The sequence below is a fragment of the Gossypium raimondii genome, chromosome 10 (assembly GCF_025698545.1).
Source record: "Gossypium raimondii isolate GPD5lz chromosome 10, ASM2569854v1, whole genome shotgun sequence".
In the NCBI taxonomy this organism is placed as follows: domain Eukaryota; kingdom Viridiplantae; phylum Streptophyta; class Magnoliopsida; order Malvales; family Malvaceae; genus Gossypium; species Gossypium raimondii.
Genome location: NC_068574.1, coordinates 7,140,591 through 7,164,631, shown reverse-complemented (window position 1 = coordinate 7,164,631; position 24,041 = coordinate 7,140,591). Strand labels below are relative to the sequence as shown.

Below are 24,041 nucleotides of genomic sequence, written 5' to 3'. Positions count from 1 at the left end.
AAATTAGTTAAAAAATAATTACAAAATTAATTATATTGTATGATAAAAGTAATAAATTATTTATTTATTAGTTTTAATTTATTAATAAGATATTTTATATTATTTTGGACAAAATTTAAATATGATAATTTGAATCTCTCACTGTTTTTTAAAAGGATAATTTATTTCAAATATATAATTTTAATCAAATAAAATTAATTTGATATTTTCAATAACAAAGGATAAAAAGCTACCTATATACTTATCTTATTTAATATTTTTTGTTAAAAATTTATATTGAGTAAAAATTAAAATGATGATCAAATGTTGAAAGTTTTGATTTGATATCGTTAATCAAACACGCTTAATCCCATCCCATTTTGTGAACAGACATTTTAATAAAATTTTAATTATTTTGAATAAATCATATTAGTTTAATGAGAAAAAGAGTTAAAATGTGAGAGTATGAGGTCAACATTTCAAGGCAAACTAGTTAACAGCGTGATTATTTAAGTATTAAATTGAAAATAAAATTTCTTTAAACATCATACTGATAAATTATCAAATTTATGAATTTGATCAATTTTGTTATTGTTGATAGTGGAACCTTAAAAGCTGATACATTTACCACATGAATTGGTGTAGATAGGATTGAAAAGGATTTAGTTACATTGTAATTTGTTGAAATGAATTTGATAATGATTTGGATTGCCAAATTTTCTAATTTTCTAATTTTGCCATGATTGGAGTTAATCATGTTGGAATGTATTTGTTGATTCATTGAATTGGCAAGGAATACAATTTTAGCTCAAGTACCAAAATCTGGTAAAAGATGAAACTTACTTAATTTATTTTTGTTTTGTTTTTACATATATTTTGAATTTAGTGATTTTTTAGATATATAATTTTTAAATTTTTAACTTTATATATATTTTTAAATTTTTAAAATTATATATATTATTTTTAGGTAATTCCTCTTACATGTTATCATCTCATCACCTTTTAATTTTGTTAAATATACCAAACACAATCGATAGAAAAAAAATACGAGTTTAGAAAAGGACCAAGTTCAAGTGTTAAATGAGTATTTAGGCTTTTGATTTAGAGTTAATATATTAGTCTGTATCTAAGTTTATTTTTTTGTACTTGCTTAATGAATGTTTGACACATGTACTCTAATAAAAAACCATATAGTTAATTGAGACAAAAACTTAGATACCTAATTGACCATTGAAACTATTGGGACAAAAACCTCATACTAAATTGAAAAACTCAAGTATTAAAGTAACATTTCAGTCAAACTTAGTTACCAAATTGGGATAAAATAAAACTTAAAATACTAAAATAAACATTAAAATTAAATATAAGTACCAAATGATATATTAATCATTTTCACTAAAAATATGAAATTTGTGTATTTCCAAAATCTAATTAAATAGAAAAGGAATATATAAAATTAAAATTGTAAGAGAAATTGGGCAATTCATCAAAGCGGTTGATATGGATCAAATTTGCTGAAAAGGTGAATTTTAAATCGTGTTACGGTACGCTTTCCAACTTTTTTCTTTTTGACATATTTACTCATTTAATTAAATAATTAAATATTAGTAATTTTATTCTTAATTCTCGAGTTCAATTTCTCTTTTACTTTCATTTATATTTTTAATTAATTTTATAAATTTTGAAAATGTTTATTTCCCTAAATAAATTTTAAAATCAGCATTTTCTCCAAGTTTGCTCTATAAATATGAGCCATAAATCATACCGATCAAGATAGACCCTGCTACACTAGATTTCACCCTCCTTTGATTTTGAGGCCCATATTGATTACTGCCATGCCTTTCGTACTTTCCCTGCCTCACCACAGATTTTTTATTTTATTTTAAAGGGTCTTCCTCTCTCTCAGTGTCTCGTTTAGCTACAACTAAGGTAAATCTAAAGTCTAAAACCCTTTTGGACTCCCACGAATATAACTCATTTTTCGGAATTGCTTTTCTTTGCGCTTTTTAGCAGGTTTTTTCATGGCTTCCCTTACTGCACACCTGCTTCCGCCATTGCTTTTACAAGATAGAAAGACCCTTTTCGGGACTTTTCCAAAACTCCCAGTTTCTTATACCGGAGGTGTGTTATTCACTTTATTTATCCTAAAGCAACTGTTTTTTTTAAGGTTTTACTGTAAATTTAAATATGATGGTTCAATTTGCACTTGGATTGGATTGTTTTTGGTTAGTTCATGGTTGAATTTGAGCCTTTATTTTCATTAAGTTTCACCTTTTTATGTTAGTTATAGATTACTATGAGATAGATGACGCTTTGAGTTACAATATAAATCTTCATGGGTTAAAAATGAATATCAATCTGGGGATATTATGGTTAAAATAGGTTTTTTTTGGGGGGGGGGGGGGAATTATTGTGGGAGTTGGGCTAAAACAGTGGTAATATTGTGTGTGTGTGCGCGCGCGCGCGTTTGAGTGACAACCTGGTAATAGGATTCCTAAGGGGATATCAATGTGGTCTTTTCTAGACTAAAGTTATGACATGGAAATGAACAATTCTTGTGAAAAATGGCAATCATTGGTGTCGAGATAATCCAAGGAAGAAATTTTCAGTTAATTATCTTGGTTTGTTGTGTCGTATGCTTATCCTTCATGTCAGGCATGCCGGCCTGCGGAATGGGATTCAACTATGTTAATCCTTTGGCAGTTCCAGTGTAGGTACAGGACAATTACTTGAGAATGGTTTGGGTGTCTAAGATTTATTGCATGGGGATTATAGAGTTAGCGCTTTTAGTTGTCTCTGATGTTCATCAGAAACTTGTTTGGATTGAAAACTGAAAATGTTTGGCAATTAGGTTCTATCAGTTGCAATATTTCATGCTTTGGGTAATTTACTCTTTCCCTTTTCACTTGATATTCTTGCATTGCAGGGAGACGAAACTGTGCTGTTTTTGTGAAGGCTACTGGTGATAGCTCAGAGTCTTCTACCTCACTTAGTATTGTCAAGTCTGTGCGAAATGTTGTAGGTTTCTCTCCTAGACACACACTTGCGTATCATTGTGATGATTGCACTCCATATATGCTCAAAACATATTGGGGGGCGGGGGGGGACAGTTAGTACTTTGTTCAAGAAATAGGAGAATTTCTATGCTTAAATTTGATATAACTTTTATATTTCATTTCTCCTTCTGTATTTTCCAATTCTGTCTTCTTTTCTGATTTCCATAAAGCAAGGAATAGTATCCATCCTCGACTCTTGCCTTAAGAAGCGGTATTCATAAAGTATATTTTTTGTTTTTATTTTTTTCTGATTCAGCTTTAATTTGCTTGGAACAGTGGGATAAATCTGATGAAGATAGGGTAGGTCTCATTGGTCTGGGATTTGCAGCTATTGTGGCCCTGTGGACTTCAACTAATTTGATTTCGGTAATTGATTGCTTTGGAGTTTCAAACCATATTTGTTAGTTTTGACTATTGGAGTTATAGCTCTGAGATCAAACATAAGGTCAAGTCTCTTTGATATGAATAGGTTATTGACAAATTGCCAATTATCCCAAATGTGCTGGAAATTATTGGCATACTGTTTTCCTTGGTAAGTTGGCCGAGCACGAGCTTTTGAGTTTGACCAATGCTTAATACCTCACTGGTATATATATTTATGTTTCCTCATCTCCATGGAGGCTTCAAGTACTAACTCATACTTTGCTTTTTCAGTGGTTTATTTACCGGTATCTATTGTTCAAACCAGATCGGTAAGTAGAATTCCTTGACGTTAGAGATTTGTTGATGGTGAAACCCATAGTTGTTACTTGTGCATGCAATATGATTTTTTTGGTATATTGATGAAGAGAGCACCACTTTGAGCTGTGAATCTTTAGCTCAGTTGGAATAACCTAACTCCGAACCATCTGTTTTTGCAGGGAAGAACTGTTCCAAATCATCAACAAGTCATTATCACAAATATTTGGATAGTGAATTCGAATGCTAAACAAGTAATCTAGGACCAGCCCTGCAATTCTAATGTGGTTCGTGTTGCAGTGGTGTTGAAATATGGCATCTTCTTTTATGGTGTAATCTTTTTTTCTGTATTACTGTTAAGTGTGATGCTTTTTAACTTCAAACCCAACGTAATTATAAATTACCTGAAAGTTGAGCCAAGGGCCTACATTTTCCACTGTTCTTAGCCATAGAAACAACCGAAGCATGTATCTATCGAAGTTATGGGGCAGGCACACAAATGAAAATTTTCAATCGAACCAGTCAAACTGAGTACTATAATTGAAATATGTTTTAGATTTCTAGAATTTTTTTTCCTCAGCTTAAACTGTTATCGTCCTTGTTTTAGTTCAGTTATATTATTTTAAATCGATTGAATGAAAGCAGTAGGATCAATAATTCATAGCAAAGTTATGCGCTATGCAACTTGCCAGATAATGGAGAAACAAAAGAAAAATGCTGATCTTCCTGTATTAGAGACAGTAGAAAAATCTGAGACCCCAACATCACCTGCTGTGAACTGGGTAGAGAAAATCAGGTCAGTGAAATGTAAAACAGATGTCAAATTGTAGAAATGTTTTAAGTTCCGGTTTCCTGTTTCAACTAGTTTAGTAGTCTACAGTGTACCCTTCATTGAGGCCGGTAATGCCAGCACAAATAAACGTGCCAACATTTTTCTTTATCATGAGCTTTAGGATGATTACTGCTGCCAAAAGCTCAGCATCAAGTTGAGCTAAACTTCAGTTCCTGTCTTCAGCATTGTCCATCTGAGTATTAGCAATCCTCCCGTCATGTTCCTCAGAGTTCTTACTGATCATGGAAGCACTGATTTGTCCCGTAAACACGAAGAAGATAATGAAAGGGGAATAGAAGAGCATCATCTACCTGTGAAACCAAAAGATTTTGAAAAAACAGGATGTTAGTTTTATAAGCACAATAACAAGGAAATATATTTGCATTCACCTTATATTTTCTAGGTTGAGACAGAGATATCATCCTGATGGTTCCGTATGACAGGCAGGAGAGGACAGCAACTCAAAGTTCATATTCTTTGTTTTGGTTGTCAGTTCAGTTCCTTTGTTCTAATGTCTTAATTATCTTCTAATCTATCTGCCTTAGAAGTCTTGTTATTTCCTTTCCAGTGACAGTTTTATTATCTATGTTTCCTTAACTCTTCCTAGACAATAATTTTACAGAGGATATGTTATTCAATTCAGGATATAGTTACATGTTCTCACATAACATTTTGTATCTATTAGATTGATAGATGAGATGAGGCATGGGAATCTTACTTTCATATTTTTGAAATGATGAGTTTCTCAAGAAAGTCTAGGAAACTGGACAAAACAGACCTTTCCTGCTCTGCATAGGCATTCTTGAGGTTACGGTTCAGAATCTGGTCTCCTGAAGTAGGTTCCATCAACTGTTTATTTTTTTCATTACAGATTAATCCGACCATTCCAGGAAGTGAAGCCCTTCCTTCTTGCACATCCTTAGCAGCAAAACCTAGATTAAAGTCATCAGCTGCCTTTTTTTGAACTTGAGCTGGTCGCTCCTGATAGTCATCTTCCTTGGCTCCAAGAATGTCACCATTCTTGTTTTCTTCTCCATCTTTCACCTCTGGTTCAGAGTATTAAAAAAAAACAAGCTTCATGTAAAGTTACAAGTCAAATATAACTTTCGGCAATTTGATCTCAGATACACAATAATAAGTGAAACAGTTGACCAAGCTATCGAAAACAAAGGATAAGTGGATAGGTAAGCAACAATTAGAATATAATATTTTGGTCCTAACCAAAGTATACCTGCGAAAAGATTGGCAGCTTGAGCTAAAGCTGCGGCTTCTGCTAAAACGGCCAATCCTGAGCAGACTTTGCTTGTGTCAAGTAGATGATAGACATTAGCTACCGTCAATCTTGTACCATAATCAGATGTCACCAGTTAGTTTTTTTTCTACAAATAGAATGCAAAACTTTCATTGAATAAACAAATAATCTCTCAGGATAATATAAACCTGTATGGATCCCTTAAAGAGCCCACCATAGCAGAATTAATTATATGACAAGTAGGGCCAACTGACAAGGTAGATGAGGGGCAAGAGCTTCTTTGACTGATCACCTGCCAAACAAATAAGAAAAACTGTAACTTATTCAAACTGAAAGTCAACCTCTGCACATTTCAATTGTAGGAATCTTGCAGTAGGAAATAATATATAGCAGTTTGGTATTTCCCCAACACCCAACCACAGAAAGTGAATAAAATACTCGAATGTTATATATAATATATGTACCTTTTGTAAGTCAGAGAAGCTTTGACTTGGTGAAATTTTCTCATTTGAAGGAAGCTCCTGAAGTTTCCTCTTCCTAGATTCCTGGGACAAGCGCTGACCCGATAAACCAGTGGCATCTGAAGTTGTTGTAATAACCCGCTGAATGTAGATTTTTGTATCAATGCAATCACCACCAGTGATTGCCATAAGTCCCTCAGATCCTTTAAAGCTCTTGTAAAGTTTCCTGCTGGCATTGTCCATCTGAGAACTAGCAATCCTCCCATAACATCCCTCAGAGTTCTTACAGATAATGGACGTACTGTCTTCCTTGCAAGAAGCAGTTATCAACTCCTTGCATGCCTCAAAATTCTTGCAATCCACACATTTGCAGTTCTGAGAGCAGAAGACATTAGCTTGGAAACACTCGCAGTACCTCTTCAGGCATTCAGATTTCTTGCAGTGGCATCCCCTCTCGTGCCTCCCCACTTGTGGAGAATCTATTTTATCTCCCTACTTGCAGATCATTTGTAGTTGACCATGACCAAAAACAAAACGACAAGAAAGAAAACATTAAAAAATAATAAAAGCAGAACATAACCTGAAAATCATTTGCATTTTAAAATCAGTTGTACAGGGTGACCTGAACTAAACCTGAAGGCCATCATGCTGAAAGAAGAGATGCAGCAAATTTCACTCCTCTCAATCACTCAATTCAGGGGTAATGAACTAACATTTTTTTTTGCATCCTTTACTGAAGAAGGGTTATTGTAATTGCTAAGCGTCCAACTTAAAAACAATTAGTATAGGTAGATATGTTTAACTTAAATATAAGATCACAGGTAATTTAAGATTTAATCAATGTGAATTTAACAAGCTAGGCAGAGAAAGAAGAGCCGACAGGTATGCAAAAAACAACAAAATAAAACTTGAATTTGGTTACCATGCTAAGCATCTAACCTAAAACCAATTGACAATAAGTAAAGAAGGCCAACTTGAAGATAATGCCCACAAGCAATCCAAGAATTAAGACAATGATATTCATGAACGGAGACAGGAAATTTTCAACATATAAACTAAGCTAAGCTACTGATTAGCAATTGCTGCATGCTACCATTCTGTATAGCAGCTTTTAACAAATGTATCCATGTGCAAAATATTTAATTTAAATGTAACTTTTCAGTTTGCAATGAGTTTATAGACATACAAAACCATCCCAAAAAAAGTATCTGGGAAAACATTTCTGGCAAATGTGAAAGATTTAGTCACATACCTCAATATCTTGAGGACTACATGGACTGTTTGAAATCTTTGGCTTGAAAGCACGTGGATTACGTTCTAAAATGATTTCGGTTGCTGCTTTCCGCAGATCCTCATTCTCAACATTATTGCAACAATCAGCACATGTACACCCATTACAATACTCTCCGGAAGCAAAGCAATCACAGTACCTATCGATTTGTGCGTGGGAAATTTCAGAGAGGTTAAATCTTTGAAAAGAAAACGCATTGAAATGTACTACTCTATGAGCAAAGTAAAAAGAGTAATGTAGCATCCAAACAACCAAATCCAAGCAGAGTTCTACATTAGGTTACAGAACTTTGTCAAGCAAGAACAGATATCATAAAGAAAACTTACCGGGACCAATGCTTTGGGCACAGAGGAAAAGAGAAAGATGGATAAACAGATGGAAAATTAGTAGCAGATATATTATTATATTCTTGGATAAAAACCGAAGAATTTCATTTGAAGGCCATCATACTAGAGAAAAATAAAATTAAAAATAGTATTTCGTTTAGATCAGATCAGAAACAACAAAATTCTAACTGTTAACATGCAGCTCTATGTAGTAGCCCATGCATGAACTAAACAATTCAAAATGTAAGTAAATAGAACTCACAATTTTAAGCATTTAGATTGTTTGCAACCGCATTGTTTTGGACCTTTTGGAGTACCATTGTTTGCTTTAATATTAGCCCATGGGACCGGTATTGGAGAATCTGATGACTTGGATCTTGAAATAGTTAAAACAAAAAATGGAATTAGATTTTACAATGGCAAAGAAGCTTGATTTTAAGAAACGTAAAAGTGCAAAAAGGTGCTTATATAAAAGTAAACCTTTAATAATAAGTACCTTTATCTATGTTCTCATTTATCTAGCCCTATTGTCTCAGCAACCAAACAGAAAACAAAGTTGATTTTAAAATTCCCTTCTTTTCTAATTTTAAAACTCCAATCAACCAAAAAAAAGGGGGGGAAAGAAAGAAAGTTTTCCAAAAAGGGAAAACAAAAACCAAAACTCACATCGAGGAAAAAGGACTCCTAGGAGACAAATGCATCTCGGAGCCCGGCTTCTCCACCGGCAACGGTGATGAAGTTGAGATGATGGGAGATAGGCCGAACTCTGTGAAGACAAGCTGCCTAGCCAGATTCTTTTTTGGCGGGAAATGTGATGATGATCTCTCTGTAACTGTAATCTTAACTGAATCGGACGTCTTTTCAACTGATTTTATCCTTTTCGGCTGGTAACAAGGAGTAGATGTGAGTGTAACTAACTCGACACTTTTTGGCGGGAAATCTCCATTCTCAATCTCAAGTTGCTTCATTGGCCTTAGAGATTTTCGGATTCACTATGTAACAAAGGTGAAGTAAGAAGATCAATCAAATTCGAAAATCAAAATTAGAGATACCATGCTCTGCTTGATCGCTAGGAAAATGTGAGAAAAAGAAACTGTTACGTACGAAAATTTGATTTGTTCGTTTCCAAACAAGTTTTTCTTTTTTTCAATTTTGGTGTTTTTGAAGCAAAATCGACGGAGATTGAAGATTTTTCTCTCTCTTTCTTTCGTCTTGCTCGATTTTCGCACCAACCAAACAAAAAATCTAGGTGCTATTATATACGTACCTGAAAATCAGTGAGAGGATTTTGGAGCCAAAGTTTGAGTGCGGATAGAGACAAGGAGCAGGGGTGGTTAAATTTAGTTCAAAAGGTCGTTAATTTAACCATTTTTTTTTACGAAAATGATTTATTCTTTTATTTATTATGAGATTAGATACCATAAAACTCATCAATCTTTTAATTACTTGAATATCTAATTTACATTTTTAAAAGTATTTATAAAATTAATCAAATTCGATACTAATTAAATTGAAGATTATTATATACTTAAACTAACTCAAATTTAGCTCCTTAAATTAATGTAACTTTATCAATCCAAATCTAATTATTTATTAACAATAATTATTTGGTACATGATGAAATTTTTATCTCATAACCGGAATTAAAATTTATCAAATATACTTAAATTATATTTAAAAATTAAAACAATAAATAAAACATGTGGCTAAATCTTAACCTTATTAATTAAATAAAAAAACTTAACAGAGGTACCAAATAATTACCCTTCCTATCAATATATAATTTTTTAAAGTAATCAATAAATAAAATCTTTAAATTAATAAAATGATATTACTGGCCAAAAGGAAAAATGGAATGACAGCATTTTTACCTAGATAGAATTGATAACTAAGATTAGTCTTTGACCAAAAGAGATGAAAAATAAAATGGTAAATCGCACCATGATGACTCTAAAATAGAGTTTTATTTTGATATATTTTTTCATTTTTACTAAAATTTTGGGGTCTATCTATAAAAATTAGAGAAAAACATTGAATTAATTATAAGAAAATTTTAAACTTTAATCAAAAGTCAATAAAAAAATGTAATATATCAATCACTTAATATATTTATGTACTACATCCGTAATTTTTTTTTACAATAATAATTAATTCATACAATTATTTTATTTTAAATTATTAAATTGAAAAAAGAATTAGATGAACAAGAATAAGTCACCAGGGTGTAGTTTATCCAAAATAAAAGCTCGTACCCATTCTAAAACTTCAGTCCCCTGGGAAAACGACGGCGTATCACCTCGAATCAATCATCTTCATCCAACCCCAAAAAAAGAGAAGCAAAAAGTAGATCGACCCCCCGCAATTTCTTTCCGCTTCTTTCCTCGATCCACCGAACTTTTCTTTCACTCTGTAAGCCAAAACTCTTCTTTAAAAATAAAAAAATCTGACTTGCGCATTTTCTTTCAGGTTCGATTTCTTACTCATGCTTCTTTTTCCGGTACTTAGAATCTCTCGTTTTCTGTAGAATATATATATATATATATATATATATATATATAATTCCTATCAAATCGGTTTAAAGGCGTATTCTTCTTAGTTCAGGTGTCTTTTCTTTTTCACTTTCTTTGGTTTACTTATGAGTTACATGAAGGTGGATTAATTAATTACAACAGCGATCTTTCATAGTTTCTTTATAAATTTTCATTGTCTTCTTTTTTTTAATTTTACGTTTTGTTCCTCAATTTTCAGCGTTCTTATTTTTTTGAATGGATCGTTAATTTGCAGTTCTTTCCTGATATGCAAATTGGGATTTAGATCCTGTTGGGCTCTGATTTGAACTAGTTGGATCATTGAATTTTTATGATTTTCTGTAAGTTATTTGTGGCGTGTCAATGTAGGGTTCCTTATGTGCTTGAATCGGTGGATTTGAGTTTTCAGATCTAGTTGTTTTTGGTATTTATTGTTTAAAAAAAGATGGCTTGGTTCAGCGGGAAGGTGTCCTTAGGGGGCTTTCCTGATCTTGCTGGGGCAGTCAATAAGCTCCAAGAGAGTGTGAAGAATATTGAGAAGAACTTTGATACAGCTCTCGGGTTTGAGGAGAAGTCTGAATCAAGCAACAATGAAGGTGCTTTTTTGTTTTACGTTGCTCACATTGTTAATATTTTGTGTAATCTTTATGCATTTGGATGCAAATTTCTAGTATAAACCTATGTTAGGTTTTGCATCAAGATATTAGGTTTTTTTTTGGTAAATATTATTGGGTGCTGTCATTTTCATTTTAGGTAGCTTCTGTGAATTATTAGGACATTAATTTGGAGTTGTAAAGTTTGTTAAGTAAGTGGCATGTTGCAAGGAAAGCATGCTGCTTTAGTTCCATTTTGTAGGATGTCAACTAGGAAGCTTAACTTGTAGTTTGGCGCTACTGCCTATTGGAGTGCTGATCTTGTAGTTGCAGCTGGAATCGGAAATGTGAAATATGAAAAAAGAAAAAAAAAATCTTCTATTGATTATATTTACTATTCCTGAATAATCCAGTGAAGGGTTGATTCTTTTATTATTTTATTTGAACTTGGAATAATCAAACAATAAAGCTTGATTGTTATCTAGTCTGTTTTGTTTTACTTTCTGTGGAATCCAATGGTGCTTGTGGAGTGCCTAACTCAATTTTCGCTTTCTTTGAAATGAACTACCTCCATATTACTATATTTGGTCACATTCCTTGCATAAAAAAAGTCATTGCTGATCTGATACTTAAAGAAACACTACATGCTGGTGACTTGTTTTTGAACTTATTTTTGTGGGAAGTCCCCCAAAAAATGATGCATGAAAGTTATAATGTGGGTTTTGAACCTGTCACATTTATGGCTTCCTGTTTGTATTCATTTCAGCCTCAGGATTGTGGTCTTCAGAAAGAAAACCACTATTTGATCCAGTTCTGGCCTTTATGGGTCAGAAAAGTGAGGAGAGTGCTGCTGAATCATCTGGAAAACTTGAATCTTCACATGCTCCACCCGAAGCTGAGGAAAAAGAAAAGGCTGAAACTGACAGGTCTGTTCATTCTCATGTGAAAACCACTGTTGAAGAAGATAAACAAGCTGATGAGTTAGAAAAAGATAACGAACATTTAGAGACTGTGAATAGAGAAGATACTGCAACTTTGGACCCCTGTAAAGCTGAATCTGAATCTGAATCAGAAACAGTTTCTGCAGAGCCTTCTGAATCTGTCAGTATGAATGTTGATTCATCAGATTCTCCAGACAATGAACAACAGAAAGAAAGCACAGATGTAGTACCTTCTGCAGGTTCTGACTCCAGGGAAGCCAAACTAGATACTGCAGAGGTAAGCCCAGTTGAGGTTGCTGAGCCTGTGCTAGCTGAGTCTAGTACTGCTGTAGACATGCATGAAACTAATGAACAAAAGACACAAATGAACGAGATTTTAGAGAAAGGTTCTCCAATTAAATCTGAGGAATCTAGTGATAGCCAAGCTGATGCTGGCAATGGCCCTGATGAACCGACGCCCTCAAGTTCAAATTCTGTTGTCGTTGAGGAGACTAAAAGTGCCCAGGCACTTCTGTCTCCCACTGAACTGGTTTTTCTTGAAAATGATGAAAGTGCTAAAACAGTTGAAGTGGACCGGCAGATTAATGATGGTGAAGCTGATGCTAAAGAAGAGTTACGCTTGAGTTCTGCAGCTGCCACATCTGACTCTGCAGATACTATCCATGAACTGGAGAAGGTGAAGATGGAATTGAAAATGATGGAATCCGCATTGCAAGGTGCTGCAAGACAAGCTCAGGTGCTTGATGTTTTCCACTGTTTTATGATGCTGTTTCTAACAGAAGTTGACTAATGTTATTCTAAGTTTTCTAAGCTCCTGAGCATATTATCTTTTCTTGTTCTTCCCCATCCACAACCCACAATATGCACGTCACTTCCTCTATGATGTTCTGTGACACCAGAAGGCTTATGTTTAGTGAGTTTCTTTGTTCAAGATTTGTTGTTGGTTTTTTTCATTTTTTTTTTTGGGGGGGGGGTTGTAAGAGGTTTAATGTCACTGTCTGCAAGGTAGATTTTCGGAGATTAGAACTTATGCTCCTGGCTTTATGTCCTATGAGAAGATGCTTTTACCACTAACAATTGAAGGGAAACTTATACCTTTGATTTATTTGGCTATGAACTTCACTTTCTCTTTCATGTGTTTCACTTGTGATACCTTGTGCTACATTTGTTCAAGTGAAAGGGCACCGGAGGAAAGAAACCTTTTTATTATCTGTTCTGTTGAAATTTTATGGTTCTTGAAATCTCTAATTTATATTTGTTTCATTTTCAGGCAAAAGCTGATGAAATTTCTAAGCTCATGAATGAGAATGAGCAGCTTAAAGCTGTAATTGAGGATTTGAAGGTATATACAGGCATTTCCTCCCCCAAGATGATTTAACATAGTTTGGTTTGTCTCTATGCTAATGATAACTAGATATGTTTTGTTCTGTCTGTTGACTTTTGGTGCTTGAAATGAGCATCTCAGTAGAGATTGAAATGAACAAAGTCCAAGTTATCAATCAGAAGATTTGACTCAAAGTCACAGCTGTTACCATGGCTGATAAAATATTGATGGCTAAATGTTTTTCTGATCTTCATTTTTCCGTTTGATACACTCTTATGTTTTATTGTCATTGGTCAAGCTTTCTCTTGTTTTGCATGTGGTTTACTTCCATGTATAAAAGTCAATATAAACCTTTACAAACCTTAGTATCATCAATTTCTAAATGCATCTTTAAATTGGATGTCTTATAGATGATAGATGGTGGAATCTCTCATATAAGAAAATTTTTATTATATATTATTTTGCATGGTGTTTGTGTTGGGCTTGAGGTGGGCCCGCATGGTATTCTTTTCTTCCCTCACCCATGACGTATGAGCATATTTGCGGTAAAATGCTGCTTTATATGGATTATGAATGTCTGTCTTAGCAGTGGTTAGAGTTCTTTTTATGCATATCATTCTCTATGATGGGGACTATTCTTATCTTTGATTTTTATTTATAGTTCAACTTTTTTTGAGAAGTTAACAAGGATTGTTTGTCGGTGCAGTTGTCAGTTGAATAAGTTTAATGGTGTAAATACCTACTAACACATTTCAATGAGAATACATGTATATTTTACTTTCTACTGCTTCCCATGATATATCATGCAAATTGCTGTAACCTATATCTTAATTTGTAACTTTATGACACTGTCATTTGTAGCACATTTGGTTGGCATAAACGGCAAACTAATTCTAGCCTCATTGAGTGAGGCACAGGGGTTTCGCAGTTTGGTTCAATGACTTGCTAGTCCTCAAAATAGTCTGTAACAATCATACCAGTAAATGTCCTGAACAGCCATTTTGGTTCCCCCCTTAGAATGGCTATTCAGTGCCACAAGGAACAGCTCTAAAAAGTTCCAAAAATACCCTTGCAACCAACTGCCACTAACAATTCTCATTCAAATTTCCCCCTGGATATAATAAGTCAATCACTTTCTACTAGTCTCCTTTTTCATTTGTTGTTCAAGATTAATTATCCAACAGTTGAATATTGAGTGATTACTACTTCAAATTAGATATTTAGAGAGATACTCTATTGCCTTTATCCTAATGACAATGAACAAAGATTGCAAATTAATAGCTGAAAGCTTGGAACAGAAAAAATCCAATGAAGCAGAAATGGAGTCTTTGCGAGAGGAATATCATCAAAGGGTTTCGACTCTTGAAAGGAAGGTATGTTCCATGCATTCATCTCCTTTCTTTTTCTTGATTTCTATATTAATTGCTTGTTTATATTCCTTGTGATATTGTTATTGACAAATGTTAGGACTTTCTCCTGAAGCTTGAATCAGTATTGGTTTTTTTTTTTTGTGGTTGAAAATTTTGAAGTGGTGATTGAACTGGTCCTTTAGAGGGTGAACATAGTGAACTGTTATCAATAGCATATCTTGGTTATATAGGAAGGCATACCTTTCTTTGGGCTGCACATGAGGGCATGCCCCCTGAAGTTCAAGTCTAGGACCTCCCAGTTAAAACCCAGAATCTTTTATATATCTATATTTATTTAGGTGATTCAGATGCCACTTTCTTTGTTGCTTTCCCTTGTGCATGCATATTTGATGTCTATCAACTATATGGCCCTGATTCACGTATCAGCTTTCATACTATGTTTCTAGTTTGTTGAGTACTCAAAATTGATTGAAGGCTAGAAGCATATAAGTTGTTAATGTCAAATACCTAGAGAAATTGATTGCATAAATACTATCATATTGCAGCAAGTTTGGAGTCAAGGATTATTTTGTTGAGCTTTATCGTAATTACATTTTGTAAAGCTAATTGATAAGTTCTTATATCTATTATGCATTTCTGTTGAAAAATAAAAGGAGTATATGGGCAACTGAGTTCAACTTGTGGTTATAAAAATCCTTTATTAATGTTTTGTAGTGTCTGTAGCCTCGTAATATAGTTTATAAATTAATAATTTAGTTTTATGGAACAGGTTCACTGATAAGACTTCCACTTTTCAATTGTCTCAATATCTCGTCTCTGAAGGAGAATTTTTGTCATATCTTTTAGGAGTGTATTGGGTTAAATGTTTATTGTGGATTATATCTATGAGATTAAGTATGATATCTAGTTTTCAATACTTTTACTTCATTCTTATAGGAGCAACGGCAATGGTTTCCCCACAATAATATTGTACTTTCTTTTTACTATGCTGTGATTATCTCCATTACCTAAAATGCAGTGTCTTGAAAATGGTGTCAATGCATTGCATGCTTTCATAGAAGATGGTGATAAGTGGACAGGTATTCTAGGAAAAGGTTGTCTTTGTTAGCTCAAGTATAATGTTTTGCAGTTATTTGAAAATGGTGTCAATGCATTGCATGCTTTCATAGAAGATGGTGATAAGTGGACAGGTATTCTAGGAAAAGGTTGTCTTTGTTAGCTCAAGTATAATGTTTTTTACAGTTGTCACTTGGTATGTGCTTTTCCAGGTTTATGCCTTGACTAAAGAAAGGGATACTCTTCGAAGAGAGCAGAATAAAAAAAGTGATGCTGCTGCTCTTTTGAAGGAAAAAGATGAAATAATTAATCAAGTCATGGCTGAAGGTGAGATCTTCAAATTCCTATTTACATTTGATGTGATGCTCTGCGGCATTTTTTTCCCCCTTGTTCAAAACGATATTATTTTCCTCTATTAGATATCTTGGCACTTGTTAGATAGTCCTCACGTCTTTTCTTTGTAACAGATTTTCTGTAAAAAGTTCCCAACTATAATGGAGAATAATATATATATTTATATGGACACATTCATTATCAAGAAATAACTTGAGTAGGATTTTCTGCAATACATTAGGTGGACGGGTATAGGTTGTAAATAAGAACTCTTCAATGAGAGGGGTTAAAGTTCTCTGTCTATACCACCAATTCCTTGCCCACCTAATCCTCACATGGGGCTATGATTTAATGGAGGCTTCTATAATTTATTATAGAAATTTAGAGCGCAATTGGATGAAAGTATAATTACTAGGGTAGTAATTACATCCTCTTGTAATTACAAGAAATTATAATTCCCTGGACATGTTTGGCTAATAGAGTGTAATTCCTTATCTGGCATTAAACACGTACTCCTTGTGATCACCGATTGGCCATTAGCTAAGTACAAATAATTAATGATAAATACTATGTAATTTAGTTGGAACTTGTATAAATAATTTGTAATAAATACTATTTAATGTAGTTTATTATTAGCAAGTCAAAACATATGAGAAATTATCTCTCTTCAATAAAAAATTCAGATTTAAACATGATTAGTAAAATAATATATAATTATATTTAAAAATAAAATATATGCCATAAAATAAAATATCATTATTACTCTATAAAAAAAACATTTTAAACTTAATCATGTAGGGGCATGTTTGGAAAGCCATAAGGAAATTGAATTTGAGTGTAATTGTTTATAATTACCTGTGTAATGACTCCAATTCTTAGGGGGGGGGGGATGAGAATTGGAGAGTGTAATTGGAGTATTCTAATTACACTCTCTTTGGTGGGACCCACTGATTACAGTGGTTACCCAAACATACCTCACAAGTGTATTACAAGCAATTACACCTAATTCAGTCACTAGGTGGCTTTCCAAATGCACCTTTAGTGTAAAAAGAGTACCCTTGGTGTATCTACTTCTGTGTCTGATTGAGATTTTAGTTGGTTGAATGATTATTGAGCAAACCTAGTTCCCTTCTAGGCTATGAGTTCTTATTGCTAAATATTTATCTCTCTCTCCTCTCAGGTGAAGAGCTTTCAAAGAAGCAGGCTGCTCAAGAAGCTCAAATCAGGAAATTGAGAGCTCAGGTATGCCGATATGTTTGATGGTTATTAAATTTCTGGTAAATAATCTCTTCCCTTCATTTTCTTATTCTTTTTTCTTGCACTTTTGTTACTCTAGATTAGAGAGCTCGAAGAGGAGAAGAAAGGCCTGACTACAAAGCTTCAGGCAAGTGCATGCCTTAAAATTGGAATGTAGTTGGTTGATTTCTTATCTCCCTCCTATCTTATCAATCTTATCAATCTTATCAAGAATTCAAGATGATATGAGCTGTAATATGAGGCTATATTGCATCCAATCTTTTGCCCCTCCTAAGCAAAACATTGTCATTCAGATTTATTGTTTTTTAAATACTAATATAAGGCTTAAAGTCAGTGTTATTATATCATTTGATTGTGTTCACTATAATTGTGAACACTGTTTGGCATGGGCCTTTGGTTTCATATTCTGTATCCATACTTTTGGTACCTGGTTTTATATTTGAGATTTTCAATTGGGTTAGTATTTGATAACTGGCAATGGAAAATTTTAATTCCAGAAGCAGGATTATGTCACTTTTTTGGGTTTATTTTTGTCTGAGCTCCTTTGAATTTCATAAAAAGAATTGTCATTTATTTCAACTTGTTCATAGTATGCTCCTTGCTATGCTTTCAGGTTGAAGAGAACAAGGTAGAGAGTATCAAAAAGGACAAAACTGCTACAGAGAAGTTGCTACAGGAAACAATTGAAAAACACCAAGCAGAACTTGCAGCTCAGAAAGACTTTTATACAAATGCTCTAAATGCTGCAAAGGAGGCTGAAGCACTAGCAGAGGCACGTGCCAACAATGAAGCCAGAACTGAACTGGAGAGTCGATTAAGAGAGGCTGAAGAACGTGAAGCCATGCTAGTACAGACGCTTGAAGAGTTAAGACAAACCTTAAGCAGAAAGGAGCAGCAGGTTTTTCATTATATTAATTGATATTCCAGATTTTTTCATGCTAATATATGAAAGGTATGATGTTATTGCTATTTTCTAACAATGTAGGCAGTATTTCGAGAAGACATGCTTCGCAGGGACATCGAAGATCTTCAAAAACGTTATCAGGTGCACTGATCTTGTACTGACCTATATGGATATTAAATTTTTCTGCAGTTCCCTTACTTTCAGAAATTTCCTTCTAGTAGTTCACAGCTCAAATTTTGTTTTAGGCAAGTGAACGTCGGTGTGAGGAGTTGATTACACAAGTGCCTGAGTCTACAAGACCTCTTTTAAGGCAGATCGAAGCCATGCAGGTGAAATATGTTGTTCTAATGCGTTCTTAACAGACTTAAGGACTATTGGTCTTCGTATTATTTGTGTATATTAATTGTTTGCTTTATTTTTACTAGGAAACAACTTCCAGAAGAGCAGAAGCTTGGGCTGCAGTGGAGAGATCTCTAAACTCTCGTCTCCAGGTATGTACAATCTGTACAATGTTATTGCATGTTATTACATAACATTTGAAGCTTACAGAGAGTCCTATTATCATAATTATCTATTCTATTGAATTACAGGAAGCAGAGGCAAAAGCTGCTGCTGCTGAAGAGAGAGAGCGGTCTTTGAATGATCGCTTATCTCAAACCTTATCTCGAATTAATGTTCTTGAAGCTCAGGTTCTACATCTCTGGCTAATGTATGTTTTATCTGTGGAAACATTTCTAGCTATCAGCTTAACCTTTGTTTTGCTTTGGTTCAGATTTCATGTCTTAGAGCGGAACAAACACAGATAAGCAGGTCCCTTGAGAAAGAGAGACAGAGAGCTGCTGAGAATAGACAAGAGTACCTTGCAGCGAAGGAGGAAGCAGATACTCAAGAAGGTCGGGCAAGCCAGCTTGAGGAAGAAATTAGGGAACTAAGACGGAAACATAAGCAAGAGTTACAAGATGCTTATGTGCAGCAGGAACGTCTACAGCAGGTTGTGCTTTTGATTCATTGTTAGGTTGCAATTACTATAAATCTCTTTGCATGTGTTTGACCAAGCAGGTTATCTCCCTTTTATGTGTCTGTAGCTTCAAAGCAAACAATCTTCATTGAAAATGCTTTTTCCTTTAATGATGAAAAAGAAGACCATTTTGTACGCTTCATATGATTACAGATGATAAGTGTCAAAAAAAAGAAAGAGATTACAGATGATAAAAGTTGCTTATATAATTTAGTATTTTAAAACTTCTCTCAAGTTATCGGCTGATGTTAGATGAGGCATTGTTTTGATAGCTTCTTGTGCCTCTATGAGCATGGAACCATTTTAACTGAACTGTTAGTATTTATATTTGATCTCATAGTTCAGTTTAGTGAAGGAATCTTTTCATTTGTAACAGGAAGTAGAAAGGGAGAAAGATGCTCGGTTAGATATGGAAAGGACAACGCATGTGCGTTCTATGGCTATATCTGAGCAAGCTCCAATGGCAAGGCACAATTCTGCTTCGGAGAATGGTATGGTGCTTCATATTATGATGTAGATGATCTTATGATATTCTTTACTTATTGTGGGACTTTTGCAGGAAGCTTGTCCCGGAAACTCTCTACTGCTAGCAGCCTAGGAAGTATGGAGGAAAGCTATTATCTGCAGGCATCTTTGGACTCATCTGATGGTTTCTCTGAAAGAGAAATATTGGAGAGGCAACATTAAGTCCGCTCTACATGAAGAGCATGACACCCAGTGCGTTTGAATCTGCCCTTCGTCAGAAGGAGGGTGAACTTGCATCCTACATGTCTCGTTTGGTATGTATTATTCTTTGAGCTCCTGAATTCAAATATAACTGTGATTCCTTGATTACATGTATAAACTGTGTTCAACATCCTTGATTTTGAGTTGTGGGTCTTTACTCTTTCAATAGCTTATATATCAACTAGTTTTGTTTGGTGTTTACTTCAGTCTTCCATGGAAGCTATCCGTGACTCCTTAGCCGAGGAGTTGGTGAAAATGACGGAACAGGTGAGTTCTTCAGCTGCTACCTAGTTAAATGGGAGTGGGATTTATTCATCAATGTTCTACTCTTCTTCTCAAATCATTGCTGTTAAACTTGTCTACATTTGCTGCAGTGTGAAAAGTTGAAGGCAGAGGCAGCCACACTGCCTGGAATCCGGGCAGAGCTAGAAGCCTTGAGGCGGAGACATACTGCTGCACTGGAGCTAATGGGCGAGCGTGATGAAGAGGTACATACCCTTGTAATTTTGGGAAACAAAAATTTATATTCAAGGATGTTCAGAAGCAATAGTGTTATGAATATCATGTATCCTTGTGTTAATGTATTTCGGACTCATTCTGGTTTTACCATAATGAAATGAGAATATTATATGATATTGTCATTATCCATTATGTTCTTACATTTAAGTGGTTGCAACTTTCCAGCTAGAGGAACTCCGAGCTGACATTGTAGACTTGAAGGAAATGTATAGAGAGCAAGTAAACTTGCTTGTGAATAAGGTATTTTCTTTTGTTTTCAAATCTTTATCTCAATTTATATCATAACATAATATTAGAAGTAGTATGCTGATTCTACAAGCTCTGCTAAAAGCTGCCTTTCTGTGTTCGACAGATCCAAATAATGAATTCTTCGGCGGGTAATACATACTAGGCATATTCTTTTTTTTGGTGTGATAATTTCCAAGAAATTATGAGCATGATATACTTGTAGCAGATGATGTTAAAAAAATTTTGTTCTTAAAACTTACTGGTTCAAAGATGTGGTTTTATTGCGAGCATTTGGTTAATTGAGAGATTCAGGGAGCAATAGCGTCCCCTTGAAAGATTTTTCTACTTTGTTGTATAGGACAAATCTTTTCTACTTCCTAGCCAACATAAAAATCGATTTTATTGCCTACTTTTTTTTAAAAACCATAACTATATAAATTTATGTTCTTGTAGTAAAGGGGATATTATTTCTTTTTTCTCCTATTGTGGCCTTCTTTGGCATGCTACCCTGGCTGCCTGGCCCGGCCAAGGCTCTTATAGGTTGGGCTTTTTGGAGAAGGTTTTTATTATTATTTTGAGTTCGGTTGAGTCGAATTCAAATTAACAATAAAAGAATTTAGGTATAAATGTATATATGTACATTAACATGACTATCAATGAATCTTTTTTTTTTTTTGACTTCACAGAAATAAATGCAGTATGTTTGGTTTTAAGGTCTTTTTTTCTGAATCATGTGTTGTCTTGTTCTCGTAGTTTTAATTTTTAAATATCAATTAAGAGGAAATGTTGGTTTTCAACATTATTTGTGAAATTAAATTTTACAATTAATGTGGTAGGTAATTATCCATTTTAATATAGAGTATGGTGATGTTTTATATTTTTAATAATCCCACTTGCAGTGGATTACATAATTTTCTTAGTATATGGTAAGAAAATTCAAAGCCAAATACTTTTCCTAACATAAAAGTAAATTTTTAAATAAGTTTTTATTCGAATAGCATAATGGGCTGGGTGGCTGAGAAGGGCTCAAAGTGCATCTACGCATGCAATTTTTTGAATCAAGTAGCCGCATGATACAGCCCAACTCATACTGAATTCAGTGAATAATTCGGTTTGGAGCATTCGGTGATACTAGAGAATAAAAAATAATCTTTTATTTTTTATTTATGCAATATGCAGTATTTTTATTTATTTATTACCTATACTTACTAATATTCAAAGTTTTTATTGAGTTGGTGTCACCTTCGGTTGAGTTTCAACTTAATTGTGAATTTATTAAAATCTCTATTTTTTTGTATAAAATATAGAAATATATGCAAATAATGAGATTCAAATTCAAAACATAATGACATTTAATATTTACATTAATTTTTATAAATTTATTAGATAATTAATTTCACCCACAAGTGTATCATAAATCTAATTTCTTTCTTAACTATTTTTAAATTATGACTAAATAAAATGTTTTCAAGACATCTTGTGAAGGAAGTAGAACCCTTAGGTTTGTTTTTTACTTATTATTTTTATTTTCATGTGGATGATAAATTTTAAAATTTTAACCTTTTAGAATTTTATCAATTCAAAATTTAATGAGTTAAAAATTAAGTATAAATTATATTAATAGTTACTTAACTATGAAAAGTTACAAAATGGTCACTCAACTGTTTAATTGTCTTTTGGTCACCAGTTGGCTAATGGAGGCAGACTTGGTAAAGTGGTAAAATAGCAACTTTAATCCTTAACTTTTATAAATTATGTCAATTTAGTCTTGATTGTAAATGAATTTAACTCTCAACATTTACCACATTATGTAATCTTGCTTTTGTGGCATGTATATAGGGATAAAATATATGTTTTGGATAGTAAATTTTGGGTTGGTAATACTTATATGCAAGTATGAACTTGATGGTGGATTACTAGATGTTATTATATGTGTTTACTTTGATGGATAAATTGGTTTGAAATGTTTAATGTTGGAAGTGTAGATTGATTAAATGCATGGCTTAATGGTAATGTTTGGTATCACGTAGTAATGTTTAATCTATCATAAATTGAGTATGTTTTGATATGGCATGTAGTAATGTTTAATCTATTATAAATTAAGTATGTTTTGATATGGCATGGTTAAAATAGATAAAGATGCATTGGTTATATGTTGTGTTATAATGAAGATAACTTGATTTGGTATTTTGAGTTTGTTAAGGTATGGTAAATTGGATGATTATGAATGTTTATAAACCAAAGGTTGGTTGAATGAATTGGTATAGCTTAGGTTGATATGTTGTTGCTAAATGTGTGGAATGTTGGATTGGAAGTTTGAAAATAGATAAATGAATGGTTAAACATGTTCTTGAATTGGTTTTATGCAGAATATAAGTGTGCATTATGCACCATTTGAGGTAAAGGTTGGCTTCTTATGGAATAGGTAACATATGACTTAAAATGTACCAAAACAAAGTCCACATCGAGATGAGAAACTCTCCTCGCCGCAATGTTGACTGATAGTTTGTGATGTCCTGACATCGAGTGGTTGGACGTCGCAACGTGACAAATTGTTTGGAGATGTCATGACGTGGAGGAGACGACGACATGACGTTGGCCTAAATTTTTAAAAATTTACAATTTGGTCCTATTTCATGCTCGGGTCAACAAAAAGCTTTCGTAAGCTTGATTAAGGTCTGAATTTAGTTGTAAATCATATTATGAATGTATTTTAGTTATAAATGTTTGTTTGATTGACATAATTTTTGTATTTTCATTGATAATTTCTCCGGTGACATTCGTAGCACTCCATAACTCAGATTCGGCGATTGAGTCAGGTGAGGGGTGTTACAGGTCTCCTATTAAATTTTGGGTTTAGGGAAAAAAATTTTCTTTAAGAGTCAGGGTCGGGGTAGATTCATCAAGGTTCGGGTGGGGCGAGGTCGGGGTGGGAAAAAATTCGCCCGGCCATGTTGCCATCCCTAAAAAAGAGAATATTGAATAGTTGGGTGATTATTTTGTAACTTCTCATAGTTAGGTGACCATTTTTTAACTTTTCATAGTTGGGTGACCAAAAAAGAAATTTACTAAAAAAATTAAAATTTTTTAATCCAAAAACAATTTTTGCTTCTCCAAAAATTGTGTGTATATACCTCTCTCGGCAACAGAAACATCTTGTTTTGGCCTTTTCTTTTAAAAAATATATTAGGCCCGAAAATACCAAGAGTGGGTGAATTGGTATTTTAAAATTCTTTGCAAACTTTTCTAAATAATGAGGAACTGAAAGAAAAGTTTAGACAATTTGATTTATAGTAATTCGACCCCAATTGCTTACCTCCACTACCTTGGTATACCTCAACCAAGGATTTCTCAATTCATTATAAGAAT

The 24,041-nt window shown here is 33.6% G+C and overlaps 3 protein-coding genes across 5 annotated transcripts; 2 read left to right on the top strand and 1 right to left on the bottom strand.

Annotated features, from left to right (window-relative positions):
- Window positions 1-1,760: 1,760 nt before the first annotated feature.
- LOC105777981 (protein CURVATURE THYLAKOID 1C, chloroplastic) lies at window positions 1,761-4,142 on the top strand. 3 transcript variants are annotated; one of them, XM_012601519.2, is made up of 7 exons: window positions 1,761-1,908; window positions 1,993-2,100; window positions 2,906-2,997; window positions 3,312-3,401; window positions 3,505-3,567; window positions 3,690-3,727; window positions 3,896-4,142. In XM_012601519.2, exons 2-7 carry the CDS (start codon window positions 2,001-2,003, stop codon window positions 3,945-3,947), a joined length of 435 nt encoding a protein of 144 aa, XP_012456973.1. In that variant the 5' UTR covers window positions 1,761-1,908; window positions 1,993-2,000; the 3' UTR covers window positions 3,948-4,142. The 3 variants fall into 3 exon arrangements, with proteins under 3 accessions (XP_012456973.1, XP_012456974.1, XP_052478796.1); XM_012601520.2 differs by having other exon boundaries at window positions 1,783-1,908; window positions 1,990-2,100; XM_052622836.1 differs by lacking the exons at window positions 1,761-1,908; window positions 3,505-3,567 and having other exon boundaries at window positions 1,915-2,100.
- Window positions 4,143-4,409: 267 nt separating this feature from the next.
- LOC105777983 (protein tesmin/TSO1-like CXC 6) lies at window positions 4,410-8,843 on the bottom strand. The gene is made up of 8 exons (XM_052622835.1): window positions 8,542-8,843; window positions 8,138-8,251; window positions 7,511-7,688; window positions 6,262-6,750; window positions 5,986-6,089; window positions 5,777-5,886; window positions 5,277-5,591; window positions 4,410-4,864 (listed from the first exon to the last, which is right to left on the bottom strand). Exons 1-8 carry the CDS (start codon window positions 8,841-8,843, stop codon window positions 4,779-4,781), a joined length of 1,698 nt encoding a protein of 565 aa, XP_052478795.1. The 3' UTR covers window positions 4,410-4,778.
- Window positions 8,844-10,210: 1,367 nt separating this feature from the next.
- LOC105776948 (golgin candidate 5) lies at window positions 10,211-21,081 on the top strand. Its single transcript, XM_012599934.2, is given in 21 exon segments — window positions 10,211-10,341; window positions 10,773-10,999; window positions 11,763-12,673; window positions 13,208-13,279; window positions 14,560-14,634; window positions 15,900-16,014; window positions 17,201-17,262; window positions 17,357-17,404; window positions 17,891-18,175; window positions 18,263-18,322; window positions 18,427-18,510; window positions 18,607-18,672; window positions 18,772-18,870; window positions 18,954-19,172; window positions 19,576-19,690; window positions 19,759-19,854; window positions 19,857-19,978; window positions 20,133-20,192; window positions 20,300-20,413; window positions 20,610-20,684; window positions 20,797-21,081. Coding segments are annotated over 20 exon segments (2,868 nt in total). The 5' UTR covers window positions 10,211-10,341; window positions 10,773-10,848; the 3' UTR covers window positions 20,836-21,081.
- Window positions 21,082-24,041: the final 2,960 nt, after the last annotated feature.

What these genes read in the sequence shown, in the direction of transcription:
- LOC105777981 (XM_012601519.2), top strand. Translation starts at nt 2,001, where the DNA reads ATGGCTTCCCTTACTGCACACCTGCTTCCGCCATTGCTTTTACAAGAT. An exon ending in TCAAGTCTGTGCGAAATGTT is followed by an intron (nt 2,998 to 3,311) that starts GTAGGTTTCTCT and finishes TGCTTGGAACAG; the next exon opens with TGGGATAAATCTGATGAAGA. An exon ending in CTATTGTTCAAACCAGATCG is followed by an intron (nt 3,728 to 3,895) that starts GTAAGTAGAATT and finishes CTGTTTTTGCAG; the next exon opens with GGAAGAACTGTTCCAAATCA.
- LOC105777983 (XM_052622835.1), bottom strand. Translation starts at nt 8,843, where the DNA reads ATGAAGCAACTTGAGATTGAGAATGGAGATTTCCCGCCAAAAAGTGTC. An exon ending in AGGAGTCCTTTTTCCTCGAT is followed by an intron (nt 8,252 to 8,541) that starts GTGAGTTTTGGT and finishes AACTATTTCAAG; the next exon opens with ATCCAAGTCATCAGATTCTC. An exon ending in AGCTGCCAATCTTTTCGCAG is followed by an intron (nt 5,592 to 5,776) that starts GTATACTTTGGT and finishes ACTCTGAACCAG; the next exon opens with AGGTGAAAGATGGAGAAGAA.